The 23,973-nt window shown below is 40.9% G+C and overlaps 1 protein-coding gene across 1 annotated transcript in view; it reads right to left on the bottom strand.

Moving 5' to 3' along the window:
• Positions 1-1,067: 1,067 nt before the first annotated feature.
• Positions 1,068-23,973, bottom strand: part of GPAM (glycerol-3-phosphate acyltransferase, mitochondrial) — a 69,573-nt gene continuing 46,667 nt past the window's right edge. Inside the window, exons 7-21 of the mRNA XM_065893792.1 lie at positions 23,033-23,129; positions 22,254-22,390; positions 19,304-19,403; positions 18,537-18,749; positions 16,630-16,743; positions 15,179-15,264; positions 14,323-14,438; positions 12,586-12,656; positions 11,529-11,793; positions 10,838-10,974; positions 9,588-9,665; positions 8,823-8,963; positions 7,077-7,266; positions 5,719-5,777; positions 1,068-4,886 (exon numbers count right to left, since the gene is read on the bottom strand). Of these exons, the coding sequence (XP_065749864.1) occupies positions 4,770-4,886; positions 5,719-5,777; positions 7,077-7,266; positions 8,823-8,963; positions 9,588-9,665; positions 10,838-10,974; positions 11,529-11,793; positions 12,586-12,656; positions 14,323-14,438; positions 15,179-15,264; positions 16,630-16,743; positions 18,537-18,749; positions 19,304-19,403; positions 22,254-22,390; positions 23,033-23,129 (1,921 nt within the window). The 3' untranslated portion in view covers positions 1,068-4,769. The remainder of the gene's footprint in view (positions 4,887-5,718; positions 5,778-7,076; positions 7,267-8,822; positions 8,964-9,587; positions 9,666-10,837; positions 10,975-11,528; positions 11,794-12,585; positions 12,657-14,322; positions 14,439-15,178; positions 15,265-16,629; positions 16,744-18,536; positions 18,750-19,303; positions 19,404-22,253; positions 22,391-23,032; positions 23,130-23,973) is intronic.

The raw sequence follows: 23,973 nt of genomic DNA, 5'->3' as shown, positions 1-23,973 counted from the left end.
TGAGGGCTGAGAAGCATCCTGATACCAAGCTTTGTGGGACAAGTCACACAATGCAGGAGCTACGCTGGCATCTAGAGACGGCTAAGCGGTAGCCGTTGTGCGGACATCACAGATGCTGTGGACAATTCAGAAAATGCCTATTTGTGCATCGGAATTTTGCTAGTTAGGTGTGTACCAGACAGACTGTAAGGTGTTTAAAAGGGGCATAACTGGGACTACAATTCGTAAATATAGGACTAAACATTAAAAGACTGGACTTCAAAATTAATACCCACTTAAAAACGAATGGTTGTAAAAGTTAGAATTTTGCCTTGATGAACGGAAGGCAAGGTTAAGTCCACAATGCAGGAGCAAGAAAGTCGCTAATGCAAAGGAAAGAACGAATACACCAAAGGGTGAGGGCACAGTCGCGGCAACAGCATCCCAGAGGAAATCAAAGGCGCTAAAGTACAAAGTTCAGATCGAGAAGCTGGAGCAGAACACATGGGATGATCCTGGGTGTTGATCAGGTTCACAGCCCTGTCACGCACTGTCATGCACCCAAAGGGCATGGATGGCATCACCAGGCACCTGTTTAACACCCTTTCCAGGGGGCACACTTTTGAGAGAAGGCTGCATTTGAGCAGTTTCAAATCATCCACAGAAAACTGTGCTCTAGTAAAATACTTGTCTTACTTGTCAAAAAAAGTAAACTATTTTGAGCAACTATCATGAACTAGTGGGAAAAACCTAAGACTTCAGTTCATGCTTTTATAAACTTAAACATATTAAAATATATCAGAAGCACCACGTTTAAAGGAATATTTACAGAAACCCAAAGAATCTGTGATGTGAATATTTACTGAGAAGGCCAGTAGCCAAGCTGTAGATATCTACATCCCCAAATGCCTGATCAAATTTGAAGAGCTCTGGGTCAATAATAAAAATCACACACTGCAGGTTCACAAATTTATGTAAGATTATTTCTTATAAGCATTTTAATAAAGGCCTATGTGAAGTCAAACAAGAACCGTTTGTACAATGAATTATGTAGGGAACTTTTAACTACAAATGCAAGACATCAAGAATATATTCACTTTTCGGTTTATTAAAACAAAACTACACTTCTGTGCTTCTTACAATATACTGACAAGCATAAAAATCAATCAATGTTTCCAAATAAGTTTCACCCACAGCGTCACATGGTACTTGATAATAAATCTTTTTATAACAATCTGACACTTCTCTGTACAATGGGCAAATAGTTTAACACCTTCCATCAAGGCTTTTCAGAATGTTAGACGTTTAGAAATAAAGTCAAAAGTCTCTTTCAAATTCAATCATTAGCTTGTATTAAACTGAAATGCCAGATGCTAAGTCTCAAGTTCCTAAAATGTGTTTTAAAAGACAGATTTACATCCCAATTAAATCTTATACACCTCAGTGGTAAGTCCTCTCGTTTCTAAACACTAGAACTATCTGTGGATAAAAAGCTGCATTCGATTGTACAATATTTTCTTCTAGGTTTGAATTAAAATCTTAATTTTTTATCCCAATTAATCCTAGTGTTAACTTTGCTACTTTCAGTGAAAAACCCAGATACATTAAGGGCTGGTCTTTCATCCAAGAAAAGAGCTCTGACCACCTACACTATAGTTTTCTGTGCTTACTGTCTCCAGGGGAGGAAATATACATCCCTTAAATGCAACATTTGATTATACAAAATGCATGCAAATTCTGCCTCTGTGCCACATGGCAGTTCTTGTTTTGACCCCTTACAGAACTACCTAACATAGTGTTTCCCAAAATGTTTTCTATGACCCTAAGGAGAGGTCCATAGGTGGCCCAAAGGGGGAAAAGGCCCTGGGATCACACAGATTGGGAAATGCTGGGTTAAACAGGCTTGGTACTGGCAGGCCCTGAGCCCTTACTGCACTAAAGTGCACTGTGAGTTTCTAGGAAAGAGGGTCCGTGTGCAAATTTATTTTACCAGCAACACTTTTTCTATATACAAAACACCTATGAACATCTCACAGAGCACTCATATACGTGGAGAACTTTGGGGAATGCTTTTCCCCTTGAGACTGGAAATTCCACAGTCTTATATTCATTGCAATCCCTGATGTTTCCTCCACTCACTCTTGTGGCTTTGTGAGACTTAATAGATCTGAACAGATCTGAGAAGACTCACAGTCCTAACTGTTACTAGTTCTACACACTTCATGCTAGTTCTTTCCCTTTGTTTTTCTTTAAATTTTGAGAGTGAAAATTCCTTCTCCTCTTTTGAATTTCTTAGGATTTTCTCATTTTCAAAGAGTGCATTTTCACATTGCTTATTATTGGGTCTTTTTGTTTGCTTTTTAACTTGAGTCACAGCTTGTCTTCCCCTGGAGGACATGCATTTCAGTTTTATAGAAATGCAATAGAGTAAACTGTAGTAAATTATTTACAAGCACCTAGTTTGTTTAATCTTACATGAAAGCCATTCGCTTTTGGAAAACAAGAATAAATCTTCGAGCAAACAGTGCTATCTGGAAGCCTTATTGGGATGATGGATGTTCGTTCAGTAACGAGGCACTCAAGAATGAGCTGTGCTAAAATTAACTCGAGGGTGAGCTTGTCTGGATGAGCAGAACTTTGGTTGAGATTTGTCTTCCTTAAAAAAGGTTTTCAAAGCACCAGTTAATTACGGAAAGCATGCATATTTATTCTCACAGTGAGTTAAGTGGCGAGAGAGCTAGCAAATCATATATTGCATTCCCCAAAGCATCTGAGTAGATTTCTAGAAAACAAACCAACTGAAAGGGAAAAATAAAGCCAGAGAAGCCATTGTTCCCTGCTCAGGCTGGTGCAGCAGTAGCTCTTAGCAGAAGTCACAGGCGGGGCAGCAGAATCCACTGGGAGGTCAGTCCCAACCTTGACTTAAAGGGTCTGAGTAATCCTTGGTCTATAATTTAGTGGATGAGTAAAAGAGACTAGTGAAATATTTGCTCGCCTAGACAAGGAACACACAAGGGGATAAATAAGCCTCCCTGGCTGTTCCCCCAAACACAGAGCTCCACCCTACTTAGGAAAAAGGAATGCTACATGGGGAAGACCCCACTTCACACCAGAGACGCTGCAACACTGACAACTGCTTAATAGTACGTGAACGCCTATAAAGAAAACATATATTTTAAATGCGGAATTTGAGAAGAGTGGAAGAAAATCACAAAAGCATGGCATTATTGCTCTGAGTTTCAAAAGCTTCATACAATGTGAAATACCAATTAGTACCTTTCCTTCTCGCAACACACACAGAATATTCATGAGATATTATTAGTGTTTAAAATCCAAGCTGATGAAAGCACAAACTTAATTCTCAGTACTTTTCGATTAAATTCAACGATTACCTGCAATACTCATCATGAAAAATTCCTGTTCCATAATACCATGGAGAGAAGAGAAGGAACAGTAAGCTGTTAGAAAACATTTAATATCACATGATTTTTAAATCACTATAATTACCACAATTAGCTAACAATTATGATCCCTGCTCACAAAAAGGCACCTACATGTTATGAACAATTTTTCATAATTATTTGCCACTATGTGGCATCGGGGTTTAGGAAAATAACCCACACACATTTTTAAAGAACCATGGTTTTTTTCTTCCTCAAAGCTAAAAAAACGTATAAACGCCTCCGACCATTTGCCAGTCCGCAGGGCTATCACATATACTGTCCAGGTTGTACTCTGCCCAACGTGAGTGGGTACCAGCCACCCAGAAGACGTGTAGTGCATGACCTGTCTGAATGGCATGAGAGGACTGGGTCAGTAGCCTGAAGCCAGGGCACTTTAACACAGGCTATCAGGCCAAGCTAATAAGTTAGTACAGTTGCTCTCTCTAAGAAACAGCTGTACCTGTGATAGGCAGGTACTACCTGAGGGGTGGGAAGGTATACAGACATAAAATAGGAGTTGTTCCTAAATACTTGCTGGTCATTTAAAACTCAATGGCACTTTTTCACATGAACAAACGTTTTCAAAGTCAGTTTTCTGGCCAGGTTTATCTTGAATTTCGCCAGCCAAATTTATTTCCTGGTGTTAGCTGTTTGGTCACATTATCTCTATTCCTGACCTAAACTAATACTGTGTCTTCACTTAGCTCCTAAAACACTTTCTGTATCTGACTGCAACAGACAGCACAGTGATACCTGGGTGTGATGTACATTAGCCCATTCATTTGTAAAGCACTTTAAGATGAAAAGTGTTCCCACTTAAAATTTAGCTACGATTGACAAGGATAAAACAAAAAAAACAAAAACCAACCAAAAAACTCCAGGGAATGGATGACGCAATTATTTTTAAAGGAAGCATTAACGATTAATCAGAAAATACGCCAACAAATTACCTGACAGCGTTAAGTATACTATCTATACAAGATTCAGTTCTAGAATCAACTACATTTTTGTGTCCATCACAGTAATTAGTCCTTAACAGTTATACTTAAAATGTAAATCTTTAATAAACTCCAAAATAATCGTTTGCGATTTCATTTTGTAATCTACTGATTATGAACTGTGAACGGAGGCTGAGGGCCCCCAAAGTGTGATCTGTAGGTGGCTGTGTCATCTCAGAGTCCGATGATCACAGATCGTGGAGGGGAGAAGGCACTTGTCTTCCAGGAGGTCACATCAGGACAGGTCAGGCCCGACCACACGATGGCACCTTCCACTCTCGAGCCACAGGCAGGAGCCTACGAGGGACTCGTCCCACACTCGTCACTGGCCAGATGTGCCAGGAGTTACCTACAGCACCACAAAACTCAGAATATATTCTAGGAGTTTTTGCCGGTTGCACTGAGGTAGAAAAGTGCTGCTGAGTTCTAAAACAGACACTCTCTTTTGTTTGGTCTCTTTGAAAACCTAGAGAGAAAGTTTAGATTAAATTAAAGACAAACCAAAAAGGGTCGGCGAGGGGGGGGTGGAATTTCTATCACCAATCCTGCTCTGTGTCCTAGACCAGAAAATGCAGTAAGGCACGCAGAGCCATATGCGGGCTTGAAGTAAACGTCCATGTAGGCGTGTGCGAGTGTGGGGTGGGGAGGTTATGGGGGCAGGTGTGGGGTTTTGGGGGTGGAGTTCAACCAGTGTACTATATTTTTAAATTTATGTTGGAATAAAGTCACAAATATTCCCTTACAAAGGTCACTAGTACCTTCATGGAACTCATGTTCCAAATGATATGTGAAGATAAGGGATACACGAGGATACTTCTAGAAATATTGGTAAAAGCACAAGAAAATAACTGAAGGGACTTCCCTGGTGGTCCAGTGGTTAAGACTCCACACTCCCAACGCAGGGGGCATGGGTTCGAATCCCTGGTTGGGGAGCTAAGGTCCCGCATGCCGCGTGGCGCAGCCAAGAAAAAAAAGAGAAAATAACTGAAAATCATACGGCATAATTAACATCCCCACCAAAACCGTGGTAGAATTTTGAAACACAGACACCTTCGTTTGGAATGAAGATGGAAACCAGGAAAATTCTGAAACATTCAAATAAATCTGTGCTGATGGACCTCACCTTCAACGTGCCCCTTCTTCTCCCAACCCCCAGAAATGCCTGCATGATTAATCCAGCAGAAACTGCTTCTCCCAGGGTTCAGCCCAACACAAAGGTGCCTCACATAGACTAGATCTAAATGGAAAGAAGACAGACGTGAACACACTCTTTTATACCATAAGCAAGGGACACTCACCCCAATATCCTTAAACATTTTCACAGCATTCTTCACAAGACAATAGGTGGCACTCTCAGCTGTGAAGAAAGAAAAAGCCCCTGTCAAACGTTTAGGCCCAGCAACAAAGTAAACCCCAACACCCACAGTCAGAGCGCGGGAGGGAGGGAGAGGGTCAGAGCAAGTCCCAGGACTGGGTCAAGCTCCCTTTGGCTACCGGCAACCTGTGAGGCCTCAAAGGATTTGCCGTTCCTTTAAAGCTACTTTGTCATCTTTTAAGGAAAAAAAGAGAAGGAGAGAGGGATAAGGAGAGAAACAGGGAGGGAAGAAGAGAGGGAGGCAGGGAAGGACAGAGAGAAGAGAAAGGGAAAGAGAAACACCCAAAACACCCATCTTGAAGGAATTTTGTAAGACTCAAGACAGTGTGTAGAAATTCTTTTAAACTCACAGTGATGCATACATGACTACTACACCAGTGGGACCAGAAAGAGCACAAGTCTAGAGGTTGGGAAAAAAGAATTCTAAACCCAGGTTGCCCTTTAACTAGCTATGTGATCTGGAATAGTGTCCTCATCGATAAAGTGAGGTGATTCTAGCTCTAGATAGCGATCTAGAGAGATATCTAAGGATATATCTACACATCTATGTATCTATCTATCTATAGAAAGAGAGCTCTAGATACCTCTAATAACTATAACTAGATATCTCTAGATCCCTCACGGCTCTAAAAATTATTGATTCAAAGTAGTTTCAGTCCTAAACCGTAACTGTATAAAATGCTACTCCCACCCCAATCACACCTCTTCTATAGCAGACAGTACCAAGTGCCGGCCAGTATGGGGGGCAAATGAAACACCCACTGCTACTAGGCGTGCAAACTGGTTCAGCACTTAAGAACCGCTCGGCAGTGCCCACTAAAGCTGAACCCACCACACCCTGTGACTAGGCAATTCTCCTACACAGCCCAGCATAAATGAGTCCCTGTGTTCACCCAAAGGCACATCCAAACATGTTCACAGCAGCACTATTCAGAGCAGCTCTGAACTGCAACACCCAAATATCCATCAGTGATGGATGTGAACAAATAAAATGTGCTAAATACTCATACAGTGGAATACTACAAAGCAACAAGAAGAGACAACTACATGCAACGCCATGTATGAATCTCACTTACAAAGTTAAATGAAAAAAGCCAGACATAAGAATATCTATCTGTATCATTCAATTTATATAACACACCCAAACAGATAGTAGTAGCAATCTACGGAGTTAGAGGTCAGGATGATTTTGCATTCTCTTTTCCAATTGTCTACAATGAGCAGATTCCTAGAGTCAAAACGTGTAGCTTTTCAAAGAAGCCAAAATGGGCTCACACGTACCGTACACTGCAACGCTTCTCTCTGTCCTGGTTAGCAGGTATTTGTGCAGCTTCTGCAGATACTCAGGCTCTGCAACGGGACCGCTGAAGTTGTGAATGAAGATGGCAGCAGAGCTGTAGGCCTCCAGCAAAGGCCCAAGGAGCCTCTGCAGGAAGGTGATGAACTGCTGGTGCTCCTTGGACTGGCTCACCTGGGAGGGGAGGGGCGGGAGACCCAGTCACTGGGGGACACAGGAACCTCCTCAGAGCACCAGCGGCTCGAGAAGACGGCCTCTCACCGCCTCCACACAGAAGCGGCCTACTGCCCCGTGTGCGCAGAATCGCCCCTGGGAATGACTACTGGTTTTGACGTGCGTTCTTTATCGTAACCACTGACATTCAAAGTACTTGAGGTTTGCACTCGTTGAACAGCTACCTAGGAGAAATTGTCATACTTGAGAAATTATGCCATACTGTCATCACTGAAAATAGCTGCTCCCGAGGCCGGACCCTCCAGACTTTGAAGCCTGGCTCGACGGTCACTCAAGTGTGCAAAAAGGCCACATGCCGAGACCCCTGAGATCATCTCAGTCCCTCTCATCCCTCACTGCCTGCCATCCCCACGTGGCTTCGGGCCCACAGTCCGGCACAGCGGGGAATGGTGGTGGTGATGACGGGGTGCTTTGGGCAGGAGGCGCTCTCATTGCACCCCTCCCCCAAAACATGCACGTTCAGACGAGCCTCTCTGGAGTGTGGAAGCAAGATCACTGCCCCATCTCGAAACTAATAATACCCAACATGGAAAGCCTCCAAAAGTCATTTGGACTCTCCTGTGTGTGTGTGTGTGTGTGTGTGTGTGTGTGTGTGTGTGTGTGTGTGTGTAAACTAGGGATATTATCCCGCTGCAAAGAGAGTAATCCACTTAGGGTATTCAGAAAAGAAGGGTCATTATTACTAATTTCTAAATTTACAAATTAGACAAAATTGCTTTTTCTAAAGCAGGGCCAATCTTTTAAAAATCAAATTTTCTCCTGTGATAGGATTTGTCTTAATTGAAGGCAAAGAGCTTGATGTAGGAAATTTTGGGAGAGATGGCAAGACTGAGCATGGCTCAAAAAGAGCACCCAGGCCAGTGGCAGCTGAATATTAATTCTCTCCCATACCTGGTACGGTCCTGCCTTGCTTCAGTGATGACTGAACAAAACCACTCTGCCTCTTTAGGAGTGAGTGCAGGTGTGGGTAAACAGGTGTGCACCTGTGCATTCTGATGAGAGGGTCATGAAAGGTATCACCTATGATGTTCATCTTCCCGAATTTTCAGACTCTTGTCTCTTTTTCCATTTATCTATACCCAAACTGAACAATTTAAGGTATTAATTCAATTCAAACAGTTTCAGTATCCTAACTGAGCAGAAAGCACCCCAGATAGTTTGTGGGTGCTCTGAACGTGAATTAGTCACCAGAGTCCCAGTTTATAAGAACCTCATAGGGCTTCCCTGGTGGCGCAGTAGTTGAGAGTCCGCCTGCCAATGCAGGGGACACGGGTTCGTGCCCCAGTCCAGGAAGATCCCACATGCCGCAGAGTGGCTGGGCCTGTGAGCCATGGCCGCTGAGCCTGCGTGTCCGGAGCCTGTGCTCCGCAACGGGAGAGACCACAGCAGTGAGAGGCCCGCGTACCGCAAAAAAAAAAAAAAGAACCTTACAACTTGTGGCAACATAAGCCTCAACTCATTACTGTCACGTCCACCAGAACTCCTCACCCAAGTACCTTCAGGTAGCAATCTCGCTGCTCCTCACCAAAATCGCTGTCTTCATCTTCTTCATCACTTCTCCAAGACAAAGGTTCAGGAAGCTTCTTGTCCCACTGCTGCTCAGCAACACCAGGACTAATATCTTCCTGATCATCTGGCTATGCCAGGGAGATGACCAAGAGTAAACAAACATGCACAGGCACGCAAACACCTGCCCGGCTGGACCCCAGACAAAGCAGTCCTCTCTCATTCCCTCCCCTACTCTGCTCTGTTTAGCCATTCACAACATCAATCCACTGCCCTCTCCAAACTCAAGATCACTCGGAAGACAGCAGGGGAGGGAAAAAAGAAAGAGTGAGGGCGAAAGCTACCAGACAGATCAAATAAAATACCCTTCCCTCTCCTAAATTGGTACCTATTTTCTCAGGCCATACCCTCTACACTAAAGGTGCCAAAATTAAAACAAAATCTCAAAAAAGAAAAATGCACATGTGCAAGCTACAAGCACACAGATATGCAGAAGAGCTGATCTTGGAAGGCAGACTTCTGGATGTCAGGGAATCTAGTCAAGATACGTCTTACACAACACCCATTACACAAAAGGAGCCAAAATATTAAGAAGTCCCAAAGGACATTTATTCTCCCCATTCTTATTTTTCTCTTCATCTCATCTGGACTCGACTATGTATCAAGTGGAATTATTGGTTCAGGTGGCTGGTAGGGAAGATACTGAAGAGCAAGAAACTAAATAAAGGCAAACAAAGGCAAGCATGTGCTCTTACCTCCGCCACTGTAAGAATGCCATACTGGATAAACCTGCCTACTGTTTCATGGCAAATTTGGTAAAACGTCTGGCAGGGCTAAAAAGAAAAGGCATTTCAATGTAAATGTCACTGTCCTCCACTTATTTTTTTAAAGACAGAAAATAGCATACAAGGTAGCTGCTGGATACTTCCCCAGTATCACCTGCCTCCCTCCACTGGGCAAGCCCTAAGAGTTCCGGCGCCCGCCCTCTTGATGAGTGCATGTCGTGGACAAAAGAAGAGACCTTGTAACCTGACTGGCAGAGCACCCAATGCAGCACCACCTGCAGAGGGGGCTCCTGAGCTGTGTCTCCCCGAGTGGAGCAAGGCCTTAGAAGGGCTGCTTGTCAGGACCCTACACCTGTTTCTTCCTTTGTAAGACAATTTCTCTGCAAAAGCTATCTTACAGTAAATGTTGTACACAAAGGTGGTGGATGAGGAAACACAACATGTATTCAAATAACTCAAAGAAGACCCAAGTGAAAGACAAGGTCAAACTTGAGAGCCTGATCTACCCTGTCCCCTCCCGCCCTGCCCCCAAGATTCATGCAAAACAGATTCCCCAACAGGACCACAAACATAACATATATAAAGAACGCTGTGGAGGAGAGCTGTACTCACAATACCTGTGCTCATAAATGTCCCAGGGCACATTCATATAAGTGGAAAAGAACAGACTTTAAAATATAAATTCTATTTGTTGATGATTTTGAGGAAAAAATCTCTCTACTGCTTAATATGTATGCCTCATTATAAATGTCTAGAAGTATTTAAATATAATATAAATGCTCATTAGTTCCGCTGGGCCTTGCTTTCCCCATTTGTAAAGGAGAAGGGGTTGAGCAGATGAGTTTTAAGACTGTTTCTGACTCTTATCTTCTACGGTTCTATCATCCACGAGTGGGCATGTTAATTATTTACAAAGCCCTGACCCAGTGGCTTAAGCACAGTAAGAGCTCAATACCTCTGGATCGCAGTGATAGAGGACGCTGAGCCATCTGTCCTATCACACCACACAGCACGCAAAGGGTTCGCTGGAGCACTGACCCCTGACCCCAAGAGCAAACCAAGATAGTAATGACATAATGGTCTGGTGGTCATGGAGACCCAGGAGCAGGATATAAAGCTTCAATAATGGGCCAAAAGCTCTCTAAAAGGAAAGCATTTTATGATTTCACAAAGACGCTCAAGAAAAAGAGAAGAAGCAACACTAAAGAGGCGTCACTTACGAGCGAGATGGTGCCTTCGTTGGAGAGCAGGTAGCACAGGCTGGCGGCCTTGCGCACCAGCTGTTCCTGGCTGATCAAGCTGGGAGACACAGGCGCTCCCGGGCCCCTCTTCTTCAGAACTGCGTAAAGGCTGCAGGCTGAGAAGTAAAAGCTCAATGAAGCCGGCAGCCTTGGGTCTCCAAGAACAACTTCAACTGGCTCAGATTAGCTGGATCACCTCAACAGATTATTAACACATCAAACATAATTATCTGCATTCACTGGAGAAATTTAAGTAAACCCCTTCAGAATTTTCTTCTTGTGATTCCATGTGATCCCAACCCTATCAAACCTTCCTCAGAAGCTTCCATCCCGTCCGCTCTCCGTCTCCTCTGTTGCCTCCACTCACTTCACTGTCGTGTATGTCTCATCTCACTTAGATTTTCAGCTCATGAACAGGAAGACATCTTACCTCTCCTCCCTAGTAAAACGTGTAATACTATGCATACAGTAATCCAGTTACTGCTTGTTGAACAATAAATGTAAGAATAAGCGATAAACAGTGACATAGCAGATGACACTTTTGTTTGAAAACTAAAACTATAGCAACACATTCCCTCAAACAAGGGGCTATCATCCAAACTGAAGTAGACACCACCATGTGCTTTTGGCCATTTTACTTGCCACGAAAATATTTCGGGGTCCGACATACCTATGATGGCCTCCATGATAAAGACGTGGAGCAGCCCATTGCTGTAGAAGTTGAGTTCAAAGACTGATGGGACAGTTGTGCTGGGAGTAATAAAAAATTCATCATTCCTGCTGGCGTGTGTGATTGTGATGCAATTTCCCAGCAGCTGTATGGCATGCATGACTACATCTTCTGAATTTCCTGAGAAACCCAGGTCAAAATCGCGAGCCAGGACTTCCTCCTTCATCACAAAGAAGTCCTCCACCAGTGTGGAGAGATCAATTCCCTAGAGAAACAGACAGAAGTGGTCTCTTGAGAACAGAAAAACTCCTTCCCAAAAGAGGAAGAGACCGTTCCAAGGATTTTTTTTCTTGCCTTGGCTTTCCTGCAGCTCGCTGTTGGCACACACAGAAAAAGAGCCAAAACACCGTGTAAAGAAAGTCAGAAGACTGGTTAAAAAGCTGTCCCCCAGGAATGTCAAGGTACTCCACATCCAGAGACTACTCTAGCCACAACACGTGATACGAGCACGTAAGATCACAAAAGGGAGAAGCCACCATCTGAAAGTGAGAAGTACTTATTTTTTAGCAAGAACTTCCCTCATTCTAAATATTTATCTGACAAATATTTATTTGGTGTCTACATACTGGCACTATGTTTGGTGTTGAGAACATGAATGTGAGAGAGACAGACAGACAGACACAGTCTTTCCCATCACAGGGCTTAGACAAGTGTATTGTGGGAAGGCAGAGCGCAGGTCCAAAATACAAATCAAATAGCTTGGAAACCATTAACTATCAGAATACTTTCCGCATGTTGATGAGATACGCCTTATTTACATTAACTGCATTACTCAAAGAATGTCTTACTGTCATATAAAACAGTCTGAGGTTTTTTTATGTAGATTTCTTCCTCCATCAGGTGTAAGCTCCTGTCGGCAGAGTCCTTAGCTTATTTTACTGTTTATCTCACAGGACTAGCTGGAAGGGGGCCAAATCTATCGGTGGACAAGTATTTGAAGAGCTGACAAAGCATTTTCGTGCTTTCTATTGAACTCCAGGTGACACTGCAGACATACCTGCCTGTGTCTGTAGAGGAGCAGGCAGGCCACGATGTGTGTTGACATAATGGCACAGGACTTGCTAGCGGCTGGAAGGCAAACACAGATCTTTAGTTGCACTTTTTTTTTTAATATAGCTAAAACTTTTTAAAAGTACCTAAATCTTAATCAAGAGTATTTAAAATTATAAAAGTCCTCTGCCACATTTCCTATAACCCATTTACCAAAGGGAAGTTACAACATTATACCATGTTCTGGGCCAATGGAACCTCATTAGAGATCATTATTCATCATATAATAGACTTCAGTCTAAGACAGGTCCACTCTCAGTCCAAACCAATGGAAGTTAGTTACTCAGTGACCAAGAGACATCTTTATGGAAATACCAAGACCCAAAGCATGAGCCTATTCTAAGAGCTCTACAGGATATCGTACTTCAGTGTTTCTTGACTTGTTCCTGGCCTCAGGCTACTACACCTGCACCTCTACTTCACTCCTCCTGCAGGTATTCACCACCACATTACAACAAAGTCGGGGCGGGGGGGGGGGAAGGGGATGGGGACAGGTAGTTAAAGTCAGGAATCTGGGGTCAAATCCTAACTTCTACACTAATTTCATGACTTGGGGGAAATGTCTTAAATTCCCAAGCCTCAGCTTCCCTTTGGTACCATAAGCATCCACCTGGTTCACTGGGCTGTGTAAGCACGAGATGACTGACCTGGCACAGGACGCATAGTAATGGGTGCTCAATACATTTTAATTTCCTCTTTTCAACCTGGCCCAGAGGCAGGTCAGAGGTAGGAAGGAAGGGGACAGAAATACATCTGAGAATGACTATAGTCCATAACTCAATATTCTAAATTTGTAGAAAATTATTAATCATACGAATCAAATATGAGAACATCTACGGAATAATCTAAAATAAGATACCATCTGTGCGTTTTCTAAGATGGTAATGAATTCATGAATAAATACTTCATTCACAATTGATGTTGTCTCCAGTGTTTAAGAAACAAAAAAGTACCGAGTACCATATATATTTGGCCTTTAAAAAGGATATTTAAAAGGTTTTTTTTAATTATTTGCGTTATAAATGGAAAATAGCACAATACAAAACGGTAAAAAATATTTTTATAGACTAGACAGCAACACATCTGGTTATTTGGATAGTGAGTTTTACCTTTGTTTTACAACTTTACAACATTTAAGGATGAATTCTTTTTAGCATCCAGAATTTAAGCAAGGGAGAGACACAATCCAATGTGCTCCAGAAAGACTACCCTGGCCCGGCGTAAAGCAGGAGTAGAGGCAGCTAGAGTGAAAGGAGCGGGAGAGGTGAGGAAGCCTCCACACTGGTGTCGGCAGGAAATGCTGAGAGTCTGACCTGACGGGGAGGAGGCACAGGGATGGCGAGGAGAGCGCGCCTGGTAAACCTAGATGTTGTACCACAAGTCAGTTCAAAGAGACTAATTCATAAGCAAAAGAAGCAACAAACCATTTTGGCAATTTTTTTAAATGCCTAAGAACTACCACGTGAGCACCTGCTAATTATTAGGCACGGTGTGAGATGTTTCACTGGGTTACCTCAAATCCTCTCAGCACCACTTTCTTTCTAATAACTTACCTATCAGCCCCTGTGTGTTAGTACTAGAACCAGAAGTGGAATCTAACTTTGGCAGATTCCAAAACCTGTATGGTTCGTACTGCATCACACCGTATCTGAATTATGGAATTAAAGACTGGAATTCTACTTACTGAAGAGAATGTGCTCAGCCAGATTTGCAATCAGTCTTCTTCGGAAGGATTCATCTGCTGCATTTCTGGACTCGTTAATGGACGTGTCTGTACCTTCAGCAGCAGCATCATTGGGTCTAAAAAGGTTTTGTTTTCGTTTTTTTAATTAGACTTCTATAACCCTGCTCTTTCACAAAGCATACTACATGGGCTTAAGATACAATGTATCAGACACTTTAAATTTCTACATATTCTAAATTTAAGCCACAGACAGATTATTTCTATGGGTTGTTTTACTCCATAATATACCTTATTAAGTTTAATACACTCTCTTGACCAAAACGTGTTACTTAATTATGACTAAATAGTCTGTTGGTACATCACTTCCAGAACTCACCGGCAGAAAGAATGCATAAAGCAAGACGCCTCATTTTAAAACATTTTCAAAAATTCAATACTTGAACATATTTTAAAGGAAGGGCTTAATATTCTATTTCTCTAAGTGACAATTCGATTTGAATTCTGGAAAATTCACATAGGAAAACTCTTTCATATGTTGCATGAACATGCAATATGCATAGCCTAAGTTACTACCAAAAAGAACATTTCAAACATTCAAAAATATAAATCAAATAAGAACTCTTACATGATTCACAAAATCAAAAAGATTTTATGATGCAAGTAATCAAAAACCTTCAAACTAATATGGAAACACATAATTTCAAGATCCTTTATCAGACCAAGAGAAAAGTTACTCAAGTGAGGAAGTAAAAACAAGAACATGAATGCCCTTAATAAAGTTAACAAATTCTTCCATGCAATAGAAGAAATAACAGATATTTGACGGGTCAGTATAAAAAATTTCCATGAACCTTACCTTGAAGGAAGTATAGCTGGTAACAACGCTTGCTCCAGAGAAAGTGGAGAAGAAACAGGTTTCTGACTTTGGCTTTCTAAATATTCCTGGAAAAATAAAATAAAATATTATCATTTACTCCCACTGTCTCACTTTCATAAACATATATAAAATATAATTTCACCTTCAAAAAGTAAAAAGGGAGATGTTAATAAAATGAGCCGTATAACATAACATGAGAAATACTTTCTATATCCTAAACTGTCTTCAGAACGGCAGAATAACTTATAGAATGTTGTTAAGCATGAAATCTAAGAACAGAAACTCCAAAAAATAGGATGATGCTTAAGTAAAATCATTTAAAAATTAAGGGGAAAATTTAACTTTTCTCATATCTTCATGAAATTATTTGGCATTCCCAATATTACTAACAGTAATAAGTCATCAACCATACCTTCTAAAGGAAATCTGACAACCTGAAGGTCACGTTATACTCAAAAGAACCTCAATTCAAAAGCAAATCATAAACAAGAGAAGCTGTGCAATATTAACAACAACAAAAAGTGATAAGAAATGATGAGGTCCCTAAAAGTCAAAAGCACTTAAGGCCAGAAAGCATTCATCTAGCATAGCAGTTTGACTCTTTCAAAGTAAAACCAAAACGTGGAACAGAAGGAGAAGCAGGACATCTCTGCACCTTATCTTTAGGTTCCCAACTCCCTATCCTTCTCTTCTCCTTTACCAATCTGAAAATCTTAAGAGTTTAAAACTGCAGGACCTCAGGGACCCACCAGCCCCAGGCTTCTCCATGAGGATGGCACTATTCCTCTGACTATGTAGGTATTAGACTCCACTCAGTAGAATACGGCATCATCCTAGACTATCAATGTTACCCAGCTGTGAGATACATTTTGAAAAATTTCTCTTAAGGGCAATTTTAAAACATCACATAGGGCTTCCCTGGTGGCACAGTGGTTGAGAGTCCGCCTGCCGACGCAGGGGACGCGGGTTCGTGCCCCGGTCCGGGAAGATCCCACATGCTACGAAGCAGCTGGGCCTGTGAGCCATGGCCGCTGAGCCTGCACGTCCGGAGCCTGTGCTCCGCAACGGGAGAGGCCACAACAGTGAGAGGCCCGCGTACCACAAAAAAAAAAAAGAAAAGAAAAAAAAATCATATAAAATACTGATATAGATAAAGCAACATGCAAAATTCTCATGAATTAAAAAAAACAGCAATACATTTTGAGACTGATATCTCCCAAACATAGACATTTAGGCTCCTTTGTCAACAGGCACATTTCGGTGGAATAATTTAGGAAACACTATCCTTGTCAGAGTCCCCATTCTATAAGAGAAGAAAGTGAGGCCCAAACTCACATGGAGAGGAGGCATCAGAGGCCGGACTAGAGCCCAGATCTTGTGACACTGAGCTACACCAAGGCTGACACAGCTTCATTGCAACAGACACTCACCTTTAAGGAAAATGGTTGTGCAAAATCCACTCTGACACATCCATAGTTTTTTCGTAACATTCTGATAACGCCTCTTGCTATGCTCCAGAGGCTCTCATTCTTCTTAGGTTTTCCCTAATTTGCAATTTTGAAAGAATAGCATAGTAAGAAATAAAGCTAACAAATACACAAACATCATTATCCAAAGAATAAAGTTTATTAATTTTTTTATGGAAACCAATGATTTGTCTGGAAAAAGATAATAACGAATGAAGGAAAATAAGTATTCATTGACTGAGACCTGTCAGAAAATGTTTAGCACTCCAAGATGCTAAAAGATGTAATCACGCACTGGGGAGGTAATTTGGCCATTGAAAAAGGAAACATTTAACACAACTTCATTTAGTGCATTGTTTACATCATTCACAAAAATAGAATTGCAAACTACTGAAGGACAAAAATGATGTAACAGCCTGAAAAACTGTTCTGCAGTTCTCAGATAAAAATAAGATGTCGAAGAGGCACCTTATTGTGGTCTGATGATCACGATGGTCCAAGTATGTAACATTTGGCAACCAAATGCCAAATTCAGCCCCAGAGTGGCCTTTGAGCCAATTATTCATTCAGTAAGTGTTTCCTGAATATTTAACACACATAAGGCACAATGTCAGTTGTATAAGGGACACAGGACTCAGATATGATGTCATGAGACGCAGTCAGGGTGAGTGGAGCATATGTTCAGAATTGACACAGGCAACACAAGGAGGGGTCTCACAAGAGATAATAATAATAATCCAGGTCTATCACTTTATTTCTAAAGCCCCCAATTATTAGGAGTCCTTGAGCTTCTGATATGTTTTGGGCAATAAGCTCGAAATAAGTACCATGACCAAGACTTCCACACTAAATAAGAACAAAACTAAACTCCTCTGGAACTTGCACACTGCCGGGAGGAATAGTGAGTTGGTAAAACCATTTTGGAGAACTGTTTGGCAGCATCTACAAAGCTGAACATACATATACTTTATGATCCACTGATTCCACTCCCAGGCACATACCCAACAAAATGCATACATATGGTCATCAAGAGAAATGTACAAGAATGATCACAGCTGAAACCAGGAAACCAAACTTTTTTTCAGCAGTAGAATAGACAAATCGTATATTCATACACTGCAATACTGTACAACTATGACAATGAACAAATTGTAACTACCTGTAACAACAAACAGGTGTTGCTTGTGCAAAGGAAACCAGAGATAAAAAGTCCACACACTACATTATTCCATTTATATCATGTTCAAAAATGGGCAAACTAATCTATTCGGTAAGAAGTCAAGATAGGTGGTTACCCTTGAGGGGAAAACAATGAGAGAGGGATAAGGGAGGTTTCTAGGGTCCTTGACCTGGGTCCTGGTTATGTAGGTGTATTCATTTTGTGCTAATTCAAGCTACATGCGTATGATGGGTGCATTCTTCTGTAACTATTTACTTCAGTAAAAAAGTTCACTAAAAAAATTACTGCAGTCTCAAAATTAATTTGCAGTTGCTTTGCCAACATGATCCCACCAGTTCTTCAGGTTTAACTTAAACTCTACACATAAGCAATAAGCCCTGGGGAGACCGAGCCATGTATACCCTCCCCAGGGCAGAGGTGGCAACTCAGTACCAAGTATTCTTCCACTTCCCGACCCCACGACCAAGGCATGATTAATCTAATCATGCCACTTCCTCCAAATGCAGGAAATTACCACATCATCACTACCAATCAGGCTGCCATACGGGATGAAAGCCCACCCTACCAAGTTTCCTACAGTGTTATAAAATTAGAGAGTAACAAAAATATTCTCAACTAATTCTAAAAGCACTTATCTAAAAGCAAAAGACTGGAAAAGCAAAGATGACTTTTGTGCAGGTGGTCCTCTTACCAGTTGTTCGCCATTGTAATGACCCTCAATAATACGATCGTAGGAGATCCCAACAGGTATTATCAAGATGTCTGGGATGGTATTGGTAGACAGAGTATCTACTACAACTGACAAAAGTCCTGCCCGAGCACAGGAGATTTTTCCACTCCTAGAGCGTGTGCCTTCCAGAAAAATTTCTAAGAACTGCTGCTGTCGAAGTAGTTCAACTATATGCTGGAATATAAGGAGAAAGTAAAACATGAACTCATGAACTCAAGATCACCCAACTTAGAATAAGCTCAGCAAAGTTAAACCTAAAAAAACAAAACAAACAAACAAACAAAACCTATAACTTCTGACAAAATATTTTGCTCAATAGATAATATCAAAAGAGCTTCTCCAATGTTATATTTTGGTGATCACAAAAAGTAATCATCAAACCCATATCCAAGCAATAATCACTAAAATAATTACTCAGACAACTGTTTTTTAAAAATCTCAATCAAGGGGCTTCCCTGGTGGAGCAGTGGTTGAGAGTCCACCTGCCGATGCAGGGGACACAGGTTTGTGCCCCGGTCCGGGAAGATCCCACATGCCGCGGAGCGGCTAGGCCCATGAGCCATGGCCGTTGAGCCTGCGCGTCCGGAGCCTGTGCTCCGCAACGGGAGAGGCCACAACAGTGAGAGGCCCGCGTACCGAAAAAAAAAAAAAGTCTGAATCAAGTCTCATTTTCTTCTACTGTGATAGCTACCATAATGACTTTAAGAGTAATTAGAGATCACACGTACCCCATGGAGCAAAGCTCTATAGAGAATATCTTTCCGTCCATCCGGCGTCTCATCTAGCCTCCGTCGTATGAAAAAGCCCCCAAGCTTATGGATCAGGGTACTATAAATTTAAGAACGCATTAATTTTTTAAAAAGAAAAATTTAAAAAGAGAACTCAAATTCCAAGTTATTCGAAACGTGTCATTTGCATATAAACCTCATGTATTGTTTGAGTTGCTGATTGTGAAAATGTGGACATTTTTCCATTTTCCATATATTGATGTGTTTCAGTCATTTACATTATTCATTAGCCTTCAGAATATCACTGTGTATAATGAAGCTCTGTTACATCTGTTCTAAGCCAAAAGGAGCTTACACGATATATTATCCCGCAAAGGTGCTGGTACAGACTTTAAGAGGATTATAAAATACTGCTAAATTTAAAAACCCTGTCCACGGTCTTAAGATACTGACCTTTAGACATCCCAAAATTTTCCTATGGCACGTTTACTACAAGATGAATGTGATGTTACAAAAGCTCCTTTGGGGAAACCTTCTCAAGTAAGTATTTCTTAGACAGTATCCCAGTAAGACAAGAGTAACTTTATCAAACTGGAACCAAGCATAACCATCCTCCCAAAACATGAAACCAAAATTTGCTTCATTTACACATACATAAGAATAAAACAATTCGCACAACCCCACATCTCTGTCTACAGCACTGATGAATTATTTTGATATGAGGCTGAAACTTTCCAAAACTTAAGTCAACTTTTCCAAACTCAGAGCCGCCTCCTATTCTGTTCAAACAGAGTGATATTAATATAAATATTAATATATAGTTTTGGAATCTTCTACAGTCAGCATAAGGAGGCCACAGTAAGATATATCCAGAACTTAATGTCACTCTTTGAAAGTAAAACTCTGCAGAATAAATTCTTAATAAATGAGATGAACCATCCACAAAAATAAGCCCCCTTGAAAAGTGGTTTGTGAATGTACAGACTGGCATGTAACAAAAGAGCACTGCAAATAAACAGGCCAGGTTATTGAGATTCTGTCACGTCTGAAGGAATGATAAGCTGAGCAATGACTAGCATAGAGGTGGTGAAAAGGGAAGTTGGCTTATGAGAAATTATCAATGTTTATTAAGTACTTCCCCAGAGATCCACCTTGAGAACCAATCCAACCTGGAGGGAATGAGTACATGAGTTGTTCTGATTACAGAAGAGGCAAACTATTATGGGGCAAGGCTTCTCTAAGAGCCCAGCTGGAACAGTCTTCTTCACGCTTAAGCACCTTTCTGATGACTTTCTAATTCAACTTTCCAGGCTCCTTGACGCTGGGAAGAGGTACCCATGAGAGAAAACACAGATATTCTGATACTTGGAAAAGCATGTCTGCCCTGTAGGGTCATATCACGCTGGATTAGAGCTAGCTGTTTGCCTACATTCCCCATTATTTTATGAGCTATTTTAAAGTAAGGACTATGTGTCTTGTTCTCCCTTGTCTAGAGCACATTTGGGTAAGTACTGACTTACTGCATGAATGAATGGCTTCTCTTCAGTCATCCACATGCATGCATCAGATTAGCTGCAGAACTCTGCGCCAAGGGATTAGGAAGGAGCTCCTCGTACTGCGAGGCTGAGGATCAGGTTTCATGGCACGCAAAGCAGTGACTGCCCCCTTGTGAAGCGCCACCTGCACAGCCCGCTTCCCTTCCGGTCGCTCCACATTCATCCTCCTCGTGCTCTCTACTACTCACAGAGCTGACCTGAGAGATGCTTTGTACTTTGAAGTATGAAACTAAATGCTTCTCAAATCTGTGACCTCTTCTCCAAGAGCACTATTATACTTTTATTTAAGCCTTCATTACCTTTTATCTGAACTACTGCGATAGAGTCAGAATTGATCTAACTCCCTCTAATCCAGAATGACTTTTCAAAATGCGAATCTGAACGTATCATTTCTCAAGTACGGGATACACTCTAAACTCTTGGCTTAGAAATTGTTTTGACCTAACTCTCACCACCTATGCAGTCACCACCTCCAGCCTCTGAACCCTGCTAACGCACCCTACATTCTAACCCTAGAGTCTAAGAATTGTCTGCTGGTTCATGACCATATCATGCTTTTAAATCACTCTGTCTTTTCACATACTATTCCCTCTGAATGGAATGCACTGCATTCCCCTGAAAACCTCTAAAACATACCTTTTATGTTACACTGTAATTATTATGTTTCTAGCTCTACTAAATTATGAGGTCAAAGTAACAGGTAAGGTTCTTTCTTACCTTTATACCATTACCACCTGCCTACCACCACCCTGACCCCACCTGAGCACTGCCAAGTCAGATATAGTAATTTGCTATCTTATCTTTCTAATTGCCTTTTATATGTTTGATAAATACTGCTGATAAGTTTAGCTATTCACAGTTCACCAAATATCCCATATAAAACACAGAAATGATGATGACAGTCTTTTGTTGTTGTTGTTGTTTTATTGGAGTATGGTTGCTTTACAATCTTGTGTTAGTTTCTGCTGTACAGCAGGGTGAATCAGCCACATGTATAAATATATCCCCTTTGTATTTCCTTCCCATTTAGGTCATGACAGAGCACTGGGTAGAGTTCCCTGTGCTATACAGTCAGTTCTCATTAGTTATCTATTTTATACACAGTAGTGTATATATGTCAATCCCAGTCTCCCAATTCATCCCACCCACCCCTTCCCCCGTCTGTTCTCTACCTCTGTGTCTCTATTTCTGCTTTGCAAATAAGTTCAAATGATGATGGTCTTAATGCTTTTTTGTACTTTCCAAATTTTCTGCAATACGCGTGCATTACTTTTATAATAAAAATAAAAAAGTTAATGTCCTCATTACAATAAATGTATCAAAAGGTATAATAAAAAAGGAAAAATTCAAAATATAATCTTCATACCTTAACTTTCAAAATAAGCTGATCTTACCTGAAGATGGGGATGTTGAGATTATTGCCTGAAGCAATGTATGGCGCTTTGATGTTATGGCAGAAGAGAATGAAAGTGAGCAGGAGATAGTCAATATGTGATCTATGAACTGGTAGAAATATAAGTGGCAAATTCATCTAGCAAAAGGAAAAACACCAAATTTAAAATTCAGATGGAAAGTTCAATTACAGTTTGCAACTTCACATTTGGTTAAAGTCATTCAAACACTAGCTACTTAGTGACTCATTCTTTAAAAACATTTTTCCGTAATAAGAACTTCTTTCAATTTGATATCATCCAGCTAAAAACAACTACACCAACAGAAAAGAATCAGGGAAGGAGGAGAACAATCAAGAGTTCAAGTTGACTATATATCTTCTGAAAGGAAGCCCTAATCATATAAAAAGAACATAGTTTTTGGCCACAAGCTTGGTTTGGTTTGAAATCCTGGGCAAGTGACTTACTGGCTGTGACTTGGGACAATTTCTTAATCTATATGTGCCTTTATTTCCTCATGTATAAAATTAGGATTGTTCTACCTGATTTTCAGAGTTATTGCAAGATAACTTACAGAAGGAATCCTGCATATTGCTGGAAGGTGCTCCTTTACCCCACTTATCTCCCACAAATACATAACTACTGTAGTTATCTTACACGGGGGAAAATCTTGCAAATGTGTAGGAATGCACAACAGTATACAAGAAAACATTTGAAAAAGAATTCCAAAATCACTCTGCAAATGTGGAGAATACAGAATGACAGATTCGCATAATTCTTGCCTCAGTTGCAGCTTTAACCATCTCAAGTTGACCCTTGTGAATCTGAATATTCCAAAAGAAGCTGTTGAACAGTTTCAGCAGCACCCATCCGGTCAGTCTGAAAGGAAGTTAAAACATTTTTTAATGTATATACATATATTTATATATATAAACATATATATTTGACATTTGTCTACCTAAAGTTTTGAACCTACAACGTGAGTGATTGTAATTGACTTTTTATGAGCACGTGTGCATGTATGTGTGTGTATGCATACATCTGAATTGTGTGAACTTAAATAACTGACCTTACACATACTACTTATAGAAGCATCCATTTATTATGTACTAAAATCTTACATTTCATTCTAATTGCACACTTTATACTTCAGAAGCTAATGATCAAGCAAATATTTAGGTGAGTAGAGTGAGCCCGCTCCTGCATACAAATCCCTCCACGACATGGGCATGTGCAGATTCATCAAGAAGAAAAGAGAGAGGGCCCAAAAAAATAAAATCAGAAATGAAAAAGGAGAAGTTACAACCAATACTACAGAAATACAAAGGTTCATACAAGATTACTACAAACAATTATATGCAAATAAAACGGATAACCTAGAAGAAATGGACAAATTCCTAGAAATGTACAATCTCCCAAGACTGAACCAGGAAGAAATAGAAAATATGAACAGACCAATTACCAGTAATGAAACTGAGTCAGTAATAAAAAAAAAGAAACTCCTAGCAAACAAAGTCCAGAACCAGATGGCTTCACAGGTGAACTCTACCAAATATTTGGCGAAGAGTTAACACATATCTTCTCAAACCATTCCAAAAAATTGCAGAGGAGGGAACACTTCTGCATTCTGCTCATCTTATGAGGCCAGCATCACGCTGATAGCAAAACCAAAGACATCACAAAAAAAGAAAATCACAGGCCAGTATCACAGTATCATTGTTGA

Source organism: Phocoena phocoena, chromosome 16, assembly GCF_963924675.1.
Source record: "Phocoena phocoena chromosome 16, mPhoPho1.1, whole genome shotgun sequence".
NCBI classification, from domain to species: domain Eukaryota; kingdom Metazoa; phylum Chordata; class Mammalia; order Artiodactyla; family Phocoenidae; genus Phocoena; species Phocoena phocoena.
Note: the sequence above shows the minus strand (reverse complement) of the source record. Positions and strands in the feature narration are given on the sequence as shown.